Genomic DNA, 14,217 nt, shown 5'->3' with positions numbered 1-14,217 from the left:
TGAGTCCCGATCGCCAGCCATGACAAATAAAGCCTCCTTGCGGCCGCTGCGGCCGAGGGAGAAAGGTTCATCCTCCCAATCACAGATACCACGTCCTTCGGTTGAAAAGCGACAGAATGTCTCTCTTGCTTGCACAGAGTGTCGCCAAAAACGAACCAAGGTTAGAACCTAACGAATCTTTCATATCCCAGTGCTGACAGGATCTAGTGTTCTGGTACAACTCCGTGTGCGAACTGTACCGCGAAAGGTTGTCAATGCATCTATGGCAGTGATCGCAGGCGCAAATCTCATAGCATCGAATCGTCTATATTGCATCAAGCACTGCTCTACACTGTGGTTAAACTTCGCTCTAGAAACCCAGATAACGTGAAATCATTCATTTTACAGATCCGGGGCTTGCAAAGCGACCGAGATGGAGAGATTTTTCTCCTTCGTGAGAGCAGGCTGCGATATCAGGCTGCCTAATGTCGGATGGTAGCTGGACGAAGATGAAAGGAAGATAAAGGATTTGGCAACGGTACACGAGTCATATGTTGCTTGCAGCGGCTTCAGTGTATTCACCAAATCGGAATATCCATATCCCGAAGCTATGCCAAACAAGGGCTAGTCGATCTTGGCATTAAGGGTCAGAAACAATCGAGAAGTGTAGATGGTGGCACCAGTTCCGGAAAATATTGTAGGCATTAGATTGATTATTTGATCACTTCTGTTTGATGCATCTCTTCCAATAAATGATTAAGCCTCAATTGCGAGTACAAAAGGTAGAGCTAGCAGAGAAACGAGTAATTTCGGTAGCTGTTGATGTATAAATTGTGAAAGGCCCGACGCCTTAATGCCTCAACCTCTATCAACTAGTCGTGAGTCCCAATGACCACTCCAGCATGTCGGAAATAACGCAAAGCGCTCTGCTTTCGAGATCCAACAACCTCAATACACCACTCGAGGAAGGTTTGGAACCCTGAAATACACGAGAAAGCAAAATTCCATCTTCTAATGTATGGGGCGTAGAGTGAAGATAGAGTTGAGCTAAGAGAGTTATGTACTTGATGATCAGCCATTTGCTTCGTTGGAAATATTCCCGGTCACGCCCATCATCGACAATAGTTATGAATGTCAGCCTGTTAAGTGCCTCAATGCGAGTCAGCTGACAGAAACACAGAACAAAACCACGTGATCCGTCACAACATCATCAGCCGGCGGTTGCTCCAGCAACAGTCAATCCGTTAGGGCGTGCCGAAGAAACTCATCTTGTCCAAATTCTGACTTACCGCGCATCCTCCGACGAGAGAGAATAAATCAGTAAACTTTGGGGCATACCATGTTACGTCCAATCCACCCTGATGTGTACTGGGCAAAACGTCGCGATATTGTCCTGGATCGAGGAAGTTGCGAGGAGCGTGCCCAAAACCCCGCCCAACAGTGATCGGTTCGAGAACCTGGTGAGCAACCTGACGACGCCTCCTTCAACCCCAGTGATCCAGCACAAACGCAAAAGGTCGTTACCTGGAGCCGAAAATTCGATGCCGCAGCCAGATCCTTCGAAGAGACCCTATCGACCTGGTTCCGAAACTGGATCCACCGTTTCCGTCCGCCTACCTGACGACATCACCTCTCTGGCCCCATCAAGTTCCGTGGCTAGTCGGGGTGGGAGGTCACGTTCATCTAGTCCATCACGCGTGAAAGCAGAACTAGCCGCCGCCACCCCCGGGTCGTCTACATACATGAATCTACCGACCCCAATAGCGTCGCTGCGAGTCAGCTACTGGCAACTCTAACACAGGGTTCTGAGTACGGCCCAGATGAAGAGGTTGCTCGGAAAATTGCAAATGCGTCGTGTCAGTGTGCTACTGAACTGCGCAGTGAAGGTTCCTGGTTGAACAAGGTCGCACTGCCGCTGTTGGAAGGGGCCATTGCGGAACTGCCGTTAGAGTGTTGGAGCATGTATGTTTTAACCACGAAGCTTCCTGTGTGCCCTACTGCTTCGTTGCTAATTGCTTGTAGTCAAACAGAATCCGTTGACCCTCAGTACCAACCTCGCTACACAGCCCGCGATACATACACTCGCAAAGTGGACCTAGTTGTCGGTCTGCCTGTGGACTTTTGGAAAGTAGACTATGAACAGGCGGGGCTCAATACACCAGGGAAATGCTTCAGCCATATGACCCATCCGCACACTGGGAAACGTGTTCTAGGCCCTGGTGTTGAGATCAAAGCCGCGGACGGAAACTTGGTAGAGGCACAAGTCCAGCTTGGGGTATGGATGACAGGACTACTGATGTGGGCCTTCGCACAACGCAAGAGTGTGAAAGACTTGCCTCCACTTGTTGGTTGTACTGCTGTTGGGGAGGACTGGAAATTCTATATTGCAATCGGGGTCGAAGGATCGGGCACTCTGGAAGAAGTAGTAAGTAATACGCTTCAGTGACTGTTTCAATGGCTAAGTATTTTTTTCTTCAGCGCATCTGGGGCCCTTTATCTGATTTGGACGGCCGCACCACCAGTATTAAACATACCAAATCTCTTTTGAGAACACTTCGCCGAGTCATGGAATACACAATCGGGCAGTACAGAGAAACGATTTTCCGATCGGTTACTTCTGGAGCTTAGAGATGGATTTCAGTCAGGTGAACTTTCTTTCATTCCGGCCTTGCCAGCAGGGAAAGAACTGTACTCTCTCAAGCCATTAGGTTGCTCAAACCACTCTTGGCGGGAAATTACCTTTGCAAAAGCCTCTGCTTGGGCACGGTGGAATAATTGGAATAAGTTGGAAAATATGCATTATATATAAACCTTTACGAAGAACCAAGTTCATTTTACTCGTAGACGCAACTATGCAGTCGACTCTTAATACAAGATGTAGGTTGAGGAAGCAAAAGAAAGAGGTTAATAGATCCGTCTTAGGAGTGGCACGATATAGCACATAAGCTCACTAGGCCGGGGCACTGGCTGAACTTTTGCTTTGCGTCTGGGATACCTGGAGTATTGGATCATGCGCGTGATCTGGCAGGGGTGGTAGGTCCGGGCGTGGAGATTGATTGACTATTAGTGGCTCTTCAGTGGAAGTGGGGTCTATGATGCTCAAGCCGTAGTGGGAGATTTCGGTACGGCACGTCCCACAGCCGCCAGAATATACTAGTAGGAATGAGCCTTGGGAAAAGGTCGTAGTGATTAGCAATCCGTCTCACGAATCGTGAGATCTATCGAACAATAAGTTAGACCAGAGATGAGTGCGTTCCAGGAACTGACATCCTGGTGTTGTTTTTTTTCCCTTTCTTGAATGCATTTCTTTTGTGTGAAGGGTTAGAGGGTAGTGGGTGGAGAGGAAACAAGGAGAAGGCGACTCCAGCTTATAAAATAGTTTTTTTTTTTTTTTTTTTTTTGCCGTTCTCTGCTGCGGGAATTGTTTTTTCTAGCCCAGGAAGAGTACTATAAATGGCTCCCTGCTTCCTCGACCAATACAATGCCTCCAAACGGATCAGACCCGTGTCCTCGAGCAGTACGAGAACGGGTTATTGTTCTATAAATGCATCTCACCCCCGGTCTTTCATTCTTTATTGTTGGGTACTTTCCCTGCCTTCTCGAACAATAATTACATTGCCGTCACTACAGTCTTCTGCTGTGTCTTATTTTCCAGCATGCCCAGCCTCAGGTTCCTTGCGCACCGGGTACCCAAAAGCTCTTTCATCTTCAAAGATTATGCAGGCCACCAGATGGATGGATCGTTTCCGGTGTCATGGAGGCCAAACGATTTGCGTTTTCACTGGATCATGGACGCTCTTGGACACACTCTAGAAACTGCTCAGCAGGTCTCCAATCGTTGTCATATCTCAAACCTCGAGCAGTTGGGCTCGCTCGGCAACATAATTGTGGGAGGTGTGACTGGCCAGCCTCTTACATCCATTATGGAGAGCATCGAACAAGACACCAAACACCGGATAACTTTAATGGTTTCTTGGCATTGGGTTGAAGATTGCGATGGTGAGCTAGAAATCTACTAGTATAAACAACTTTATGACCACATGCCTGATATGCAAGAACAGGAAGTTGCCCGTACAAAAATATTTTCACGCCTCTCAGAAAAAAAGCAGAGCGCACCCATCTACTGTCTATCGAGACTAGCCAGCTGGAGAATGACAATTCGCCCTGCCAACCAGTGCTAGGTAAACGCAATAGAGGACACGAAGAAGAGGAAGATTCTGGGAATAGGCCATCAAAGCGCCTGAAGGGAAAAAGATGACTATCAGATATGAGGAGTGTGCCTATCTTGTAGCGCTAGTTGCCTAAATTCTTTCCTGCCCGTTATACCAAGATGTATTAAGAAGTTCCGGTATATCTTACTACACCTAATTCACTTAGTCGCAATTGCAGCTTTTTATAGAACTCTAGTGTGGTACGAGGCTAGCGCTAAATAGGAACACTGCCGTATCATCGGAAAGCTACCTACACGATATATACCAAGAATCGAGGATAACTTATTTCCAATCACCTTAGATCACATATTGTATATCTGTCTCATGCTTATTGAATGTTACAGGGTTGGATGGATGGATGGATGGATGGATGATTTCATTTACCCCGACCCCTCGCAAAGCGATATGCAGGCTACCACAGCTATATATATACGTGTATGTACATATGTGATGTTCCACTTCCTGAAAACGAACTTAGAGCCTCGTCAAGGCCTGTCGTGGCCTAGTTGCCGTTCCCGTTATTAGGCTGCCCTCATGGCGCGCGACTTTTGAACCGTTGTGACGCCTCGGCGAAGTCAAGCACGGCTGTGACCGTCTTAACCCGAGAGACGATGTCTGGCTTACCTCTCTCACCTTCTTTGGAGCCTCCCAGCAGACTCGATACGCTGTTAAACGCATCCCCAATCTTCGTTTTTAATTCCCTTCTCAACTCCTGCAGTTTTGGACAGTCCACCAGGACGTGAGTGACTGTTTCTTGTGCGCCGCACGCGCAGCGATCATCGTCGCGGAAGCCAATGGCGTTCCTGAAGGTGGACAGCCAATTATGGCCCGTGCGTAGCTGTGTCAGCAAGTACGCCCGGCCCCTAGGTAGATTCCCGTAAAGTTTCCTGGTGTAGGCCGCCGGCAGAGTGTTATCAATTTTCCGCAGGTGACCGCCCTTGGTGGATGATTCCCACTCCCGCCTCCACTGAGCGCGGATGTTGTCGCGAATAAGCGCCTTCGTCCTTGACAGCAAAGGGCGGAAGGAATGTGATTTGCCAGGGCTTGCCGCGTCCTTGGCCAGCCGATCTGCTGCGTCGTTTCCTGGGTTGTCGCAGTGTCCGGGTATCCATTGGAGACGGAGCGCGATTCCCGCTGCTTGAGCCTCTGTGGCCGCTTGGAGGATCGCGTGGATAATGCGTTGCCCTGATTTGTTACCGGGGTTCTGGATTGCTTGCAACGCTGATTTGCTGTCGCAGAGAATCGTTGCCGTTGTTGTTCCGTTATGTTCCGTTCTTGGCCGCTGATGACTGATCTTGAACACTGTACTGATAGCGTAGAAGATGCCTATGAGCTCTGCTACGTGAACCGACCACCGGTCCATGGGTCCCACCTGGATCTGCTGGGATTCGATAACCTCGAGGTCGTTGTCGAGTGCAGCGACAGCAGCGCCTAGGTGGCCTTCGCGTCCCGAGGCGTCAGAATAGACCACGGTGGCGGACGTGGAGCGAACGGCGTCTGCCCGCTCCCTTGCCGTCTCTCGGTCTGAGTGGATCTCAATCTCCGAGAAGGGCTCGGTTCGCCACGGTGGTAGCGGTCGTGGGTCGATCGTCTCTAGTTCATCTAATCTTTCGAGCTTCATGGTCTTCAGGGCTTCCGCCAGTGGAAAACGAGCGTACGATCCGATGTTGTCCCTACGTTTTTGGGCTCGCCGCAGTGTGTCCCACATGGGGTGGTCGCGCGGCAGAGTGTGGAGGTTTGCGATGGTGTTCTGCGCTCGGTGGCGGAGACGGAGGTGCGTTGGTAGAATGTGTGCTTCTACTTCCAGGGTGGCAGTGGCCACCGTCTTGAAAGCTGATAGTATGCGGATCAACACCATCCTCTGGACCGTGTTCAAATGTCGGAGATGAGTCTTGTCTCGTAGAGGGTCGTGCCAGACCGTTGACGCGTAGTCCACGACCGGTGTAACGCAGGCTTGGTAGAGCTGTCGCATCTGCTCAGGGCGCAGATGCCGCAGTCGACCCAAAGCAATGCTGACCTTGGTTGCGCGTTTGATCGCTTGCTGGATGTGGTCCTTCCAGCGGAGCTCGTGGTCGAAGATCACTCCTAGCAGTTTGGCGGTGGACGACGGTTCGACTGTCTTCCCGTTCATAACCACTTGGCCTTGGAGCTGCTCGCTTCTCTTCCTGGTGATGTGGATGAGTTCGGTTTTCTCGGCTGCGAAACAAGACCCGGTGCGCTGGGCCCATGCTTCAATGCGGGGGATGTCTTCAGACTGAATCTTGGTCAGGTTGTCGTCGGCTGAGCGACCTACTCGCCAGCGGAAGTAATCATCGATAAAGGCGGATGCCCCGCCGTGGAATGTGACGGCTTGGTCGACAAGGTCTGAGTTGAAAAATGCAAATAGGATAGGCGACAGGGGAGAACCCTGTGCTAATCCTGCGTTCGCCAGCGGCGTCATCTCAGTGCGAAAGTCGTCGAATCCAATGCTTGCGTGGCGGTCGCTCATGAAGCTCGCGATCCATTTTCTCGCCACGGTTGGGATTTTCCTTGCCCGAAGGCAAGCGTCTAGGCTCACTTTGTTGACTCCGTTGAAAGCGCCTTTCAAGTCAAATGCCACCAGCGTTAGCACTTTCTGTTTATACCACGCCCGGTCAATCGCGTTGGAGAGAACCAAGAGGGCTTGTTCAGTGGTTCTACCTGGTCGCCCTCCGAACTGGGTGTCCGGAAGCAGACCGTGCTTTTCTGCAAGATACGACAATCGTCGTGCCATTACTGCCTCAAGGAGTTTACCTAGTGTGTTGAGGAGTGAGATCGGGCGATAGGCCCCAGGGACCGAGTAGTCTGGTTTCTTGGGTTTCCGCAGCACCACAATCTTCGCGCTTCGCCATCGCATCGGGTGGTACCCTAAGTTAATGGACGCGGCGAAGATTTGCGTTATCTGTTTCTTGAGGTGTATCCACAATTGTTTCCACACGAGCATTGGTATGCCATCTTCGCCAGGTGCTGATGATCCCTTTGCAGCTTTTAAGGATCGCTGGACCTCTAGCTCGGTGATGGTATACCACGGGAGTTCTGGAGGCGTCCGGGTGTGCCAGTCCTCGTCGGGTTCGTTCATTTGCGGGAAGAAGGCGCCTAGGAAAGCCTGCGCTTTCTCCTCGTTCTCTATGAGCTTCTCGGCGCCGACGTGCAACGCCGGCACGCATCCCCAGGCCTCTTGTGGTTTCATATAGGTGGCTGCTTTCCAGAGCTTCCCTTTCCCGGCTTCATCAAGGAACTGTTTCCAATGTGCCGCCTTCGCCTTCTCGATAGTCCGGGTCCATAATCGCCGTTTGTGTTGCATCTCTCGAAAGAGGGTCGCGGAGCGGGCGTCGTGTCGCCCAATATCTGCACAGCTTTCCTGCCACGTCCGGCGTAGTTGATTGACCTCGGTTTGCTGTATTTTGAGAGCTGGGGTGAACCAGCGTTTGGAGTATGGTGTTGGTCGCAGGTCAGGGGTGTGTCTATCCACCGCTCTAGCCGTCGCCTCTGTGAGCTTTCCGACAATCTCGTCCAGTGCCGGTCTCGTCTTCACCTCCTTCCATGGGCCCAGTTGTCGACGTACGTCTTCGGCAATCTTGAACCAGTCCGCACGGTCGTAGGCTTTCTTAGCCTTAGTGGTGGGCTGGCGTTGGGGTCTTAGGTTCCATTCTGAGTATGTTGCGCGGTGATCTGACCCATAGTTCTCGTGGTAGAGATGGCACTTGATGAGCAGGCTTTGTCGGTTCGTTACCGTCTGGTCAATGGTGGTGTTCTTTCCCGGGTCGTTGAGGGGCCAGAAAGTTGCTGTCCCTTGCGGAAGGCAACCATGGAGGTTGTGCATCTGGAAGAAGTTGACTAGTTCGCTCGCGTGTTCGATAAACTGTGGCTGGATGTGGTTGCCGCCCCACATCGGATGATGGCGGTTAAAGTCACCCGAGAGAATTACGCTTGTTGTCTTTTGGGCCTCCTGGGTATTGTGTATGATTGTGTTCTGTATTGCCGTGAGGGCTCGTTCTGCCGACGCCTCACCCGGCGTTAATAGCGGGACACATGAAAGGTAAACCGAAAAGATAAGATACTGAGCATCGGCTGTCCAGATCTTGATTGCCGTGATGTCTGGGTGGTCGCAGGTGATCTGTCGATGGAAAGAGGTTGAGACTTTACGGTTGACATAGATCAGGCTGCGAAACCGACCTACATCGGTCTCGGCAGACGGTCGGTATAGTCGCCAGGCGCTGTGGTTGACGTGTGTTTGATAGGTGGTGATAGACGGTTCTTGGATCAGGAGTATATCCAGGTCCTGGTTTTGGTGGTCGTTGATAAGCGCTTCCATCCTCGGCCCCGATTTCATGATGTTTAACTGTAAAATGCGTAGGTTTGTCTCTAACATTGGGAGTTAGAGGTTGCCGGCGTTCGGCACTGGCGGTCGCTGGTTGGGTGTTCACCACCGCAGTCGAGGCATCGGGCTCTCACGCCCGGGGGACAGCGTTCTCGCTCGTGTTGGCCAGCGCAATGCCCGCATCGAGGCGTTTCTTTACATGACCATGCGAGGTGTCCAAATCGTTGGCACCGGAAGCATCTCTTTCTTTTTAGTTCGCAGCGTTCCACGCTGTCGATGAATCTCCGGCCGGCCAGAAAGCCCTTGTCTAGAACATGCTCAACTCCTTCCACGGAGTCGAACCAGATGCCGAGGGACGCGTGATGCCCCAGAGCCTTGTCTTTCTTCTTCAGCCACGCAATCTCCTCGATCCGGAGTCCTCGGTCGGTGAGGTCGTTGTCTTTCATGATTTTCTCAATTGCCTGTGTGTTTGCATTTTCGAGGTCAAAGTCCTCAGTCGGGGTCCGGTGTACCACGACGCCGAACCGCGCCTTGACCAGTTTCGTGTTGTTTCCTAGCTTGTTCAGCCATTCTGTGCTGTTGCGGGCCGCTTCCGCTGACTCTGAGTCTTTAAACCGGATGACATATCCAGTTTTGGTGGTACCAACCCCTGCTACATGGGCGTCTTGTGTGGACGGTGCGTTCGACAGCGCCGTGCGGATTTGGATGTTTGCGGTCTCCGTTGGGAGATATCGCCCAAAGGTGTTTGGTCCGTTGCTTTCATTGTCTCTAGGGTCCACAAAAGAGCGCTGAGTGCTAATTCGGACGCAGTCTTGGTCCTTGTCTGGGCGCTGGTGGTTTGGTTGAGAACGTGGGTGGCTCGCTGCTACTGTGGCCCATGAGTTTGCGGCCTGTGGTGAAGGGAGGGCGTCAATATGCGCCCGCAGGGCTCGAACTTCCTCGTGAAGTTTTTCGTTCTGCGTGTGGAGGACGTTCTGGTCGTGCTTCACTTCTAGCAGTTCGTTCTTGGTGGATTGGATGAGCTCGGTTTGGTAGGCGATCGTTTCTTTTAAGCCTTCGATCAGTCGGCAGATTTCTCGGGTCGTGACGCGTCCATTGTTGTCTCCGGAACTCGTGGTTTCGGGTCGCGTTGCGGCGGTGTGGCCATCGCTAGGTCGAGCCTGTCTTCTGGTCCGAGGCGCAGTAGTTGGATTAAAGTTGTCCAACGCGTTGGTCGTTGTCATTCCAGGCGTGCGAGGGGGCTCGGGCCCTCCCGCATGTGGGTCCGCCATCCCTTCCGTTCGGTACACAACAATTTCTCCGTTACAGGATCCTTTTGCTCTAAGTCGGGCTAGTACAGGATGCTGTTGTACAGGATGTAGTCTACCCATTAGCTGCTATCCTATACGTACAGGGAGGATCGAAATCAGTTTCACCACTTGCACACCCGGTTCTTTCTCCAACCCTGTCCCGAAACACGCTATTCCCGTTAAGGTTACTCTGCCCCTGAACCCCTTTCTTGGCAGTATTCTATTACATTGGAAACAACACTGTAATAATAGCCTCTGTATTCAATGCGTAAGGTCTATAGGGGTTCTAGATGTTGATCTAGCAAACAAGCCAAGCAGACGGATGCCTGCTCATTTGGAGATTTGGCGGGACAGAGATTAACCAGACAAATTTGAACATATCCTTTAGTACGTGCAGCTCATTTAATTAAGCACGAGTGGTCACATCTGAGTGCCGCCTTTCCTAGCCCCTTCGGAGCACGAGATTATACATAATATCGTCGGCAGCGTAGCACTATCTGTATCATATATGGCACAGACTATTGGCCGCAGCAAGAGTGTGCTATCCTTAGATTTCTTATTGATTGACCGCCAATTAGCCTCGCCATATCCATCAAAGAGGCAGAGATGATTAGTGCATAGTGTGGCCGAGAGACTTTGTCCAATTAAAGTACGCGCCCTGCCAAGACGGATAGAATTATCCAATCACATGCCTCCAAATCAAGGCTAGCAGGCCGAAATGCTGTACTATCAGTGTTCTTTGTTTGCTACTGAGACTTGAAAGCGCTAAGGCGAGTCGGGATCGGGAATGTGCATAGGACTGGCCTCATATATGGCCGCGGGCTTTTGGAGCCTTTCTTTATCTAGCAAACAAAAAGAACCGGCACTGCGAATTGACCATTTAAGTCTGTCGCATCACCTACCTTGTCACTATAGACAACATCTACAGTGAATGATATTTTCCCACTTTAAGAGTCTCGATCACCAGTCATGTCAGAAAAAACCACCTTGCGGCCGCTGCGGCCTATAGAGAAAGGTTCATCCTCCCAATCACAGATACAACGTCCATCGGTTAAAAAGCGACAGAATGTCTCTCTTGCTTGCACAGAGTGCCGCCAGAAGCGAACCAAGGCTAGTACCTAAAGAATCTTTTATATCTCAGTGCTGACAGGATCTAGTGTTCTGGTACAACTCCATGTGCGAACTGCACCGCGAAAGGATGTCAATGCACATATGGCAGTGATCGTAGGCGCAAATCTTATAGCATAGAGTCATCTATGTTGCATCAAGCACTGCTCTACACCGTGGGTAGACTTCGCTCCAGAAACCACGACAATGTGATAGCATTCATTTCACAGATCCGGGGTTTGCAAAGCGACCAAGATGGAGAGATTTTTCTTCTTCGTGAGAGCAGACTGGGAGACCAGGGTGCGTAATTTCCCATGATAGCTGGCCGAAGATGAAAGGGAGACGAAGAATTTGGCAGTGGTATACGAGTCATATGTTACTTACAGCAACCTCTGTGTATTTAGTAAACAATGAGAACTAGCAGAGTATCAAGTAGTTCGTTCACGGTTGATGTATATATTGTGTCACAGGCCTCACGCCTTAACGCCTCAACCCCTACCAGCTAGTAGTGAGTCCCAATGACCACGCCTGCGAGTTGGAAATGACTTAGAACACTCTGCTTTCGAGATCCAAAAACCTCAATACACCACTCAAGGAAAGTTTGGAACCCTTGCCTGGGGTCTTCTTCATACCCCACTCAGTTCCGCCTAATAGATTCTTCCAATTTTGAGAAGAACTCCTCGATAGGATTCAAGTCAGGTGAGCAAATATATCAGCTTTACTCCTGATTCAGTACACATTTCCTGGATATGATAAGAACGATGGAAAGTCAACTCTGCCGCTGAACGGACGTGGTTATTTTTTCGATCAATCGAACACTCATGATGTTGATGTTCGAACGGCCGTTTCAGATGCAGGCAAGCAAGTACCATTAAGGCTGCAAGGGGAGATAACCACCTGTCCCACGCTAGACACGCCTTGCCTGTGTAAAAGTGGTGAAGTGGGAACGGTGGCTTTAGCCGTGTATCGATTGATCCCCCAGAGATGGATGACTGCATCCAAGTATTTAATGACATCAAATTACTGTATCCTTTCTCTGACGGCCATGATACTCATCCACTTCCTCATCGAAGTGTCTATCAGAGCACGACATTTTTGCCGTCAATCTGCCCAATTAACTCCCTTGCTACAGTAGTTTTGGAAATCAGTTATCCCTCCGCACTTTCACGATTTGATTGCCGAGCAGGGACCGGAAACGCGCTAGTTCTAACGTGGTACGACCACGAACACTCCGCTTTCCAGACCGCTTCCTATTATAGCATCTGTATCTTCAGTACGGAGAATCAATGTAATTTACACAAAACTGTGATACGTGCATACACACAGGTTCCGTTCTAAAATATGGCTTTTCGCTAGCATCAAAACTCCTTGCACCAAAGCTGGACGGCCACGGAGCATTACGCGAATTATTGTGGAAGCATTGTGTGATCGTCTACTTGAAAAGCGGCATGCTTCGTGGTGAACACAACCTACCGCTCCGAAGTTTCCAGGAGGTGATTCTCCGAAATATTCTTTGGAAGGTGCTTTTCCTTGTCTTGGAATTCTAGCTCTCCTTGATTACCTCTCGTCACGTTCCGGTTTTCGTCAGCTCTACATTATTTAACACGGTTCGGTTATTTAGAGAGTAAATCTCTTAATGTGCTCAACTTTCGAGACGCACCTCTACATCTTGCAACGCAGCCAAGAAAGTTGTCTATTGGCTTACGCACTAAAACAAAAATCCTTGAGCTGAAGCCCAGTTTTAACATTCTCGATTCCTTTCCTCGGGTCGTTTTTCGCAAATATGTACCGGATATTCATTGAAACCAATGCCAGCTCCCGTGCCAGAGGCATACTTTGCACGTCGACCTCAGGACAATGATAACCGTAATTTCCGCTTAGACAGCATCTTCGCACAGTACGTCTTGTGAGGCCTAGAGGCGAAATGGAGATTAGATTTGGACAAAAAAAGAGAAAAGCGGCTGGTTGGGTGTGGTGATCATAACTCACAATGGGAAGAACACAGCATTTGGCTGATTTCCCAGATTTGGCGCAGTCCCTTTTGAAATTGGCCAAATTCGACGGGCTGGAAGTGGGATTCTTGCAATCGAGATCCACGAGCCCAAGGACGTCGGTACTGCAACACTGTGCTTGTGAATAAAGCCCGGTGGGACAAAGGGGTGCGGAGCCACTGCCATGGCTAGGATCAGAAGCTAAAGCCAAGCTAGTTCCCAACAAAAAAGCGGCGAATGCAATATTTTTCATTTTTCTTTATCACAAAGCAAGTCACGAAACAATGACTATGTTTAGTTATTGGGTATTTCCACAACGAGTAGTCAAAGGACGCAGTGTTTGAGAAAAATTCAAGAAATTGGCATTCTGCCAGGGGCAACCCATTGCTTATTATATTGCACGCTGGGATCAACATTATTCAATCTTAGGCGGAGGTGCACGAAGCGCATGGTGGTAGCAAGCGAGCGTCAAATTGGGTGCTCCACTCTGATTTCGAAAGGGTCAATGCATTTTCATTTGCCCGGATGATGGTAGGTAAAGAAACTATACTTCATGTCCAAAATAATTTGGACCTACTGGCAGCTCTTGAGGTTGGTCAGTCTTCTCGAGATCAAAAGCATACTTTGAGTATTCTGATACTGAAATTTGCCGATGCCTAACTGTGGGACGAACCAGATGACGAGTCCTTTCGAGTTGGACAACAGATTATCGAAGTAGAAAGAAAAACCGTCGATCACAGTTTTTACAGTTCGATAGATCTACTGGATCGTCATAGCACCTCGCTGATCAGCAAATTGTTACGGAGTACTCCGTACAGCATCGTTTAATCGTGAGCACCAACCAGGATCTCGTCGGGTTCCAACTGACGATACGAGCGACCCCACCAGGCACCAAAATTGCCATCGCTGAATCGAGGCATCAAAGCGGCCTGCTTGCGCGTTATCCTCGATTCAGGGGCCATAGGCACGACACCGCTTCGGGTGTCGTTCTGAGATCCTTTTACAGTCTTCGTCTGCCGGGTACCGGCTTGTCGCGTCCGCCAGAAACTATTCCTCCTGCGGCTGGAGCGGCCGGTAGAACTCTACCAAGTGGTTGAAGAAGATCACCTTGAAGGCTTGTCCATGACATTGCCGCTGCCCTCGCGATGAGATATTCCCGTTGCCAGGAACAGAAGCACTTTCTTCCGCATCGAGCTGTGCATCTCGTTCACCAAGCATCCTTTGCGTGACAAATGACTACCATACCGTCCCAAAAGTCCGTGCACGCCAACAAACGCGTGACGCGCCCTGGCTACCACCCT

The 14,217-nt window shown here is 50.2% G+C and overlaps 3 protein-coding genes across 3 annotated transcripts; all 3 read left to right on the top strand.

Annotated features, from left to right (window-relative positions):
- Positions 1–19: 19 nt before the first annotated feature.
- On the top strand, positions 20–465 carry N7511_008378 (Zn(II)2Cys6 transcription factor domain-containing protein; the record flags this gene model as incomplete). The annotated part of the gene is made up of 2 exons (XM_057130755.1): positions 20–160; positions 208–465. 2 exons carry the CDS (start codon positions 20–22, stop codon positions 463–465), a joined length of 399 nt encoding a protein of 132 aa, XP_056981486.1.
- An 875-nt stretch (positions 466–1,340) lies between these two features.
- On the top strand, positions 1,341–2,607 carry N7511_008377 (uncharacterized protein; the record flags this gene model as incomplete). Its single annotated transcript, XM_057130754.1, has 4 exons — positions 1,341–1,651; positions 1,744–1,941; positions 2,002–2,404; positions 2,458–2,607. 4 exons carry the CDS (start codon positions 1,341–1,343, stop codon positions 2,605–2,607), a joined length of 1,062 nt encoding a protein of 353 aa, XP_056981485.1.
- A 1,028-nt stretch (positions 2,608–3,635) lies between these two features.
- On the top strand, positions 3,636–3,998 carry N7511_008376 (uncharacterized protein; the record flags this gene model as incomplete). Its single annotated transcript, XM_057130753.1, has 1 exon — positions 3,636–3,998. The coding sequence occupies one exon, from the start codon at positions 3,636–3,638 to the stop codon at positions 3,996–3,998; it is 363 nt and encodes a 120-aa protein (XP_056981484.1).
- Positions 3,999–14,217: the final 10,219 nt, after the last annotated feature.

Source organism: Penicillium nucicola (genome assembly GCF_028828085.1).
Source record: "Penicillium nucicola strain IBT 29836 chromosome Unknown utg000009l, whole genome shotgun sequence".
Lineage (NCBI taxonomy): Eukaryota > Fungi > Ascomycota > Eurotiomycetes > Eurotiales > Aspergillaceae > Penicillium > Penicillium nucicola.
This window is presented reverse-complemented; position numbering and strand designations above follow the sequence as displayed.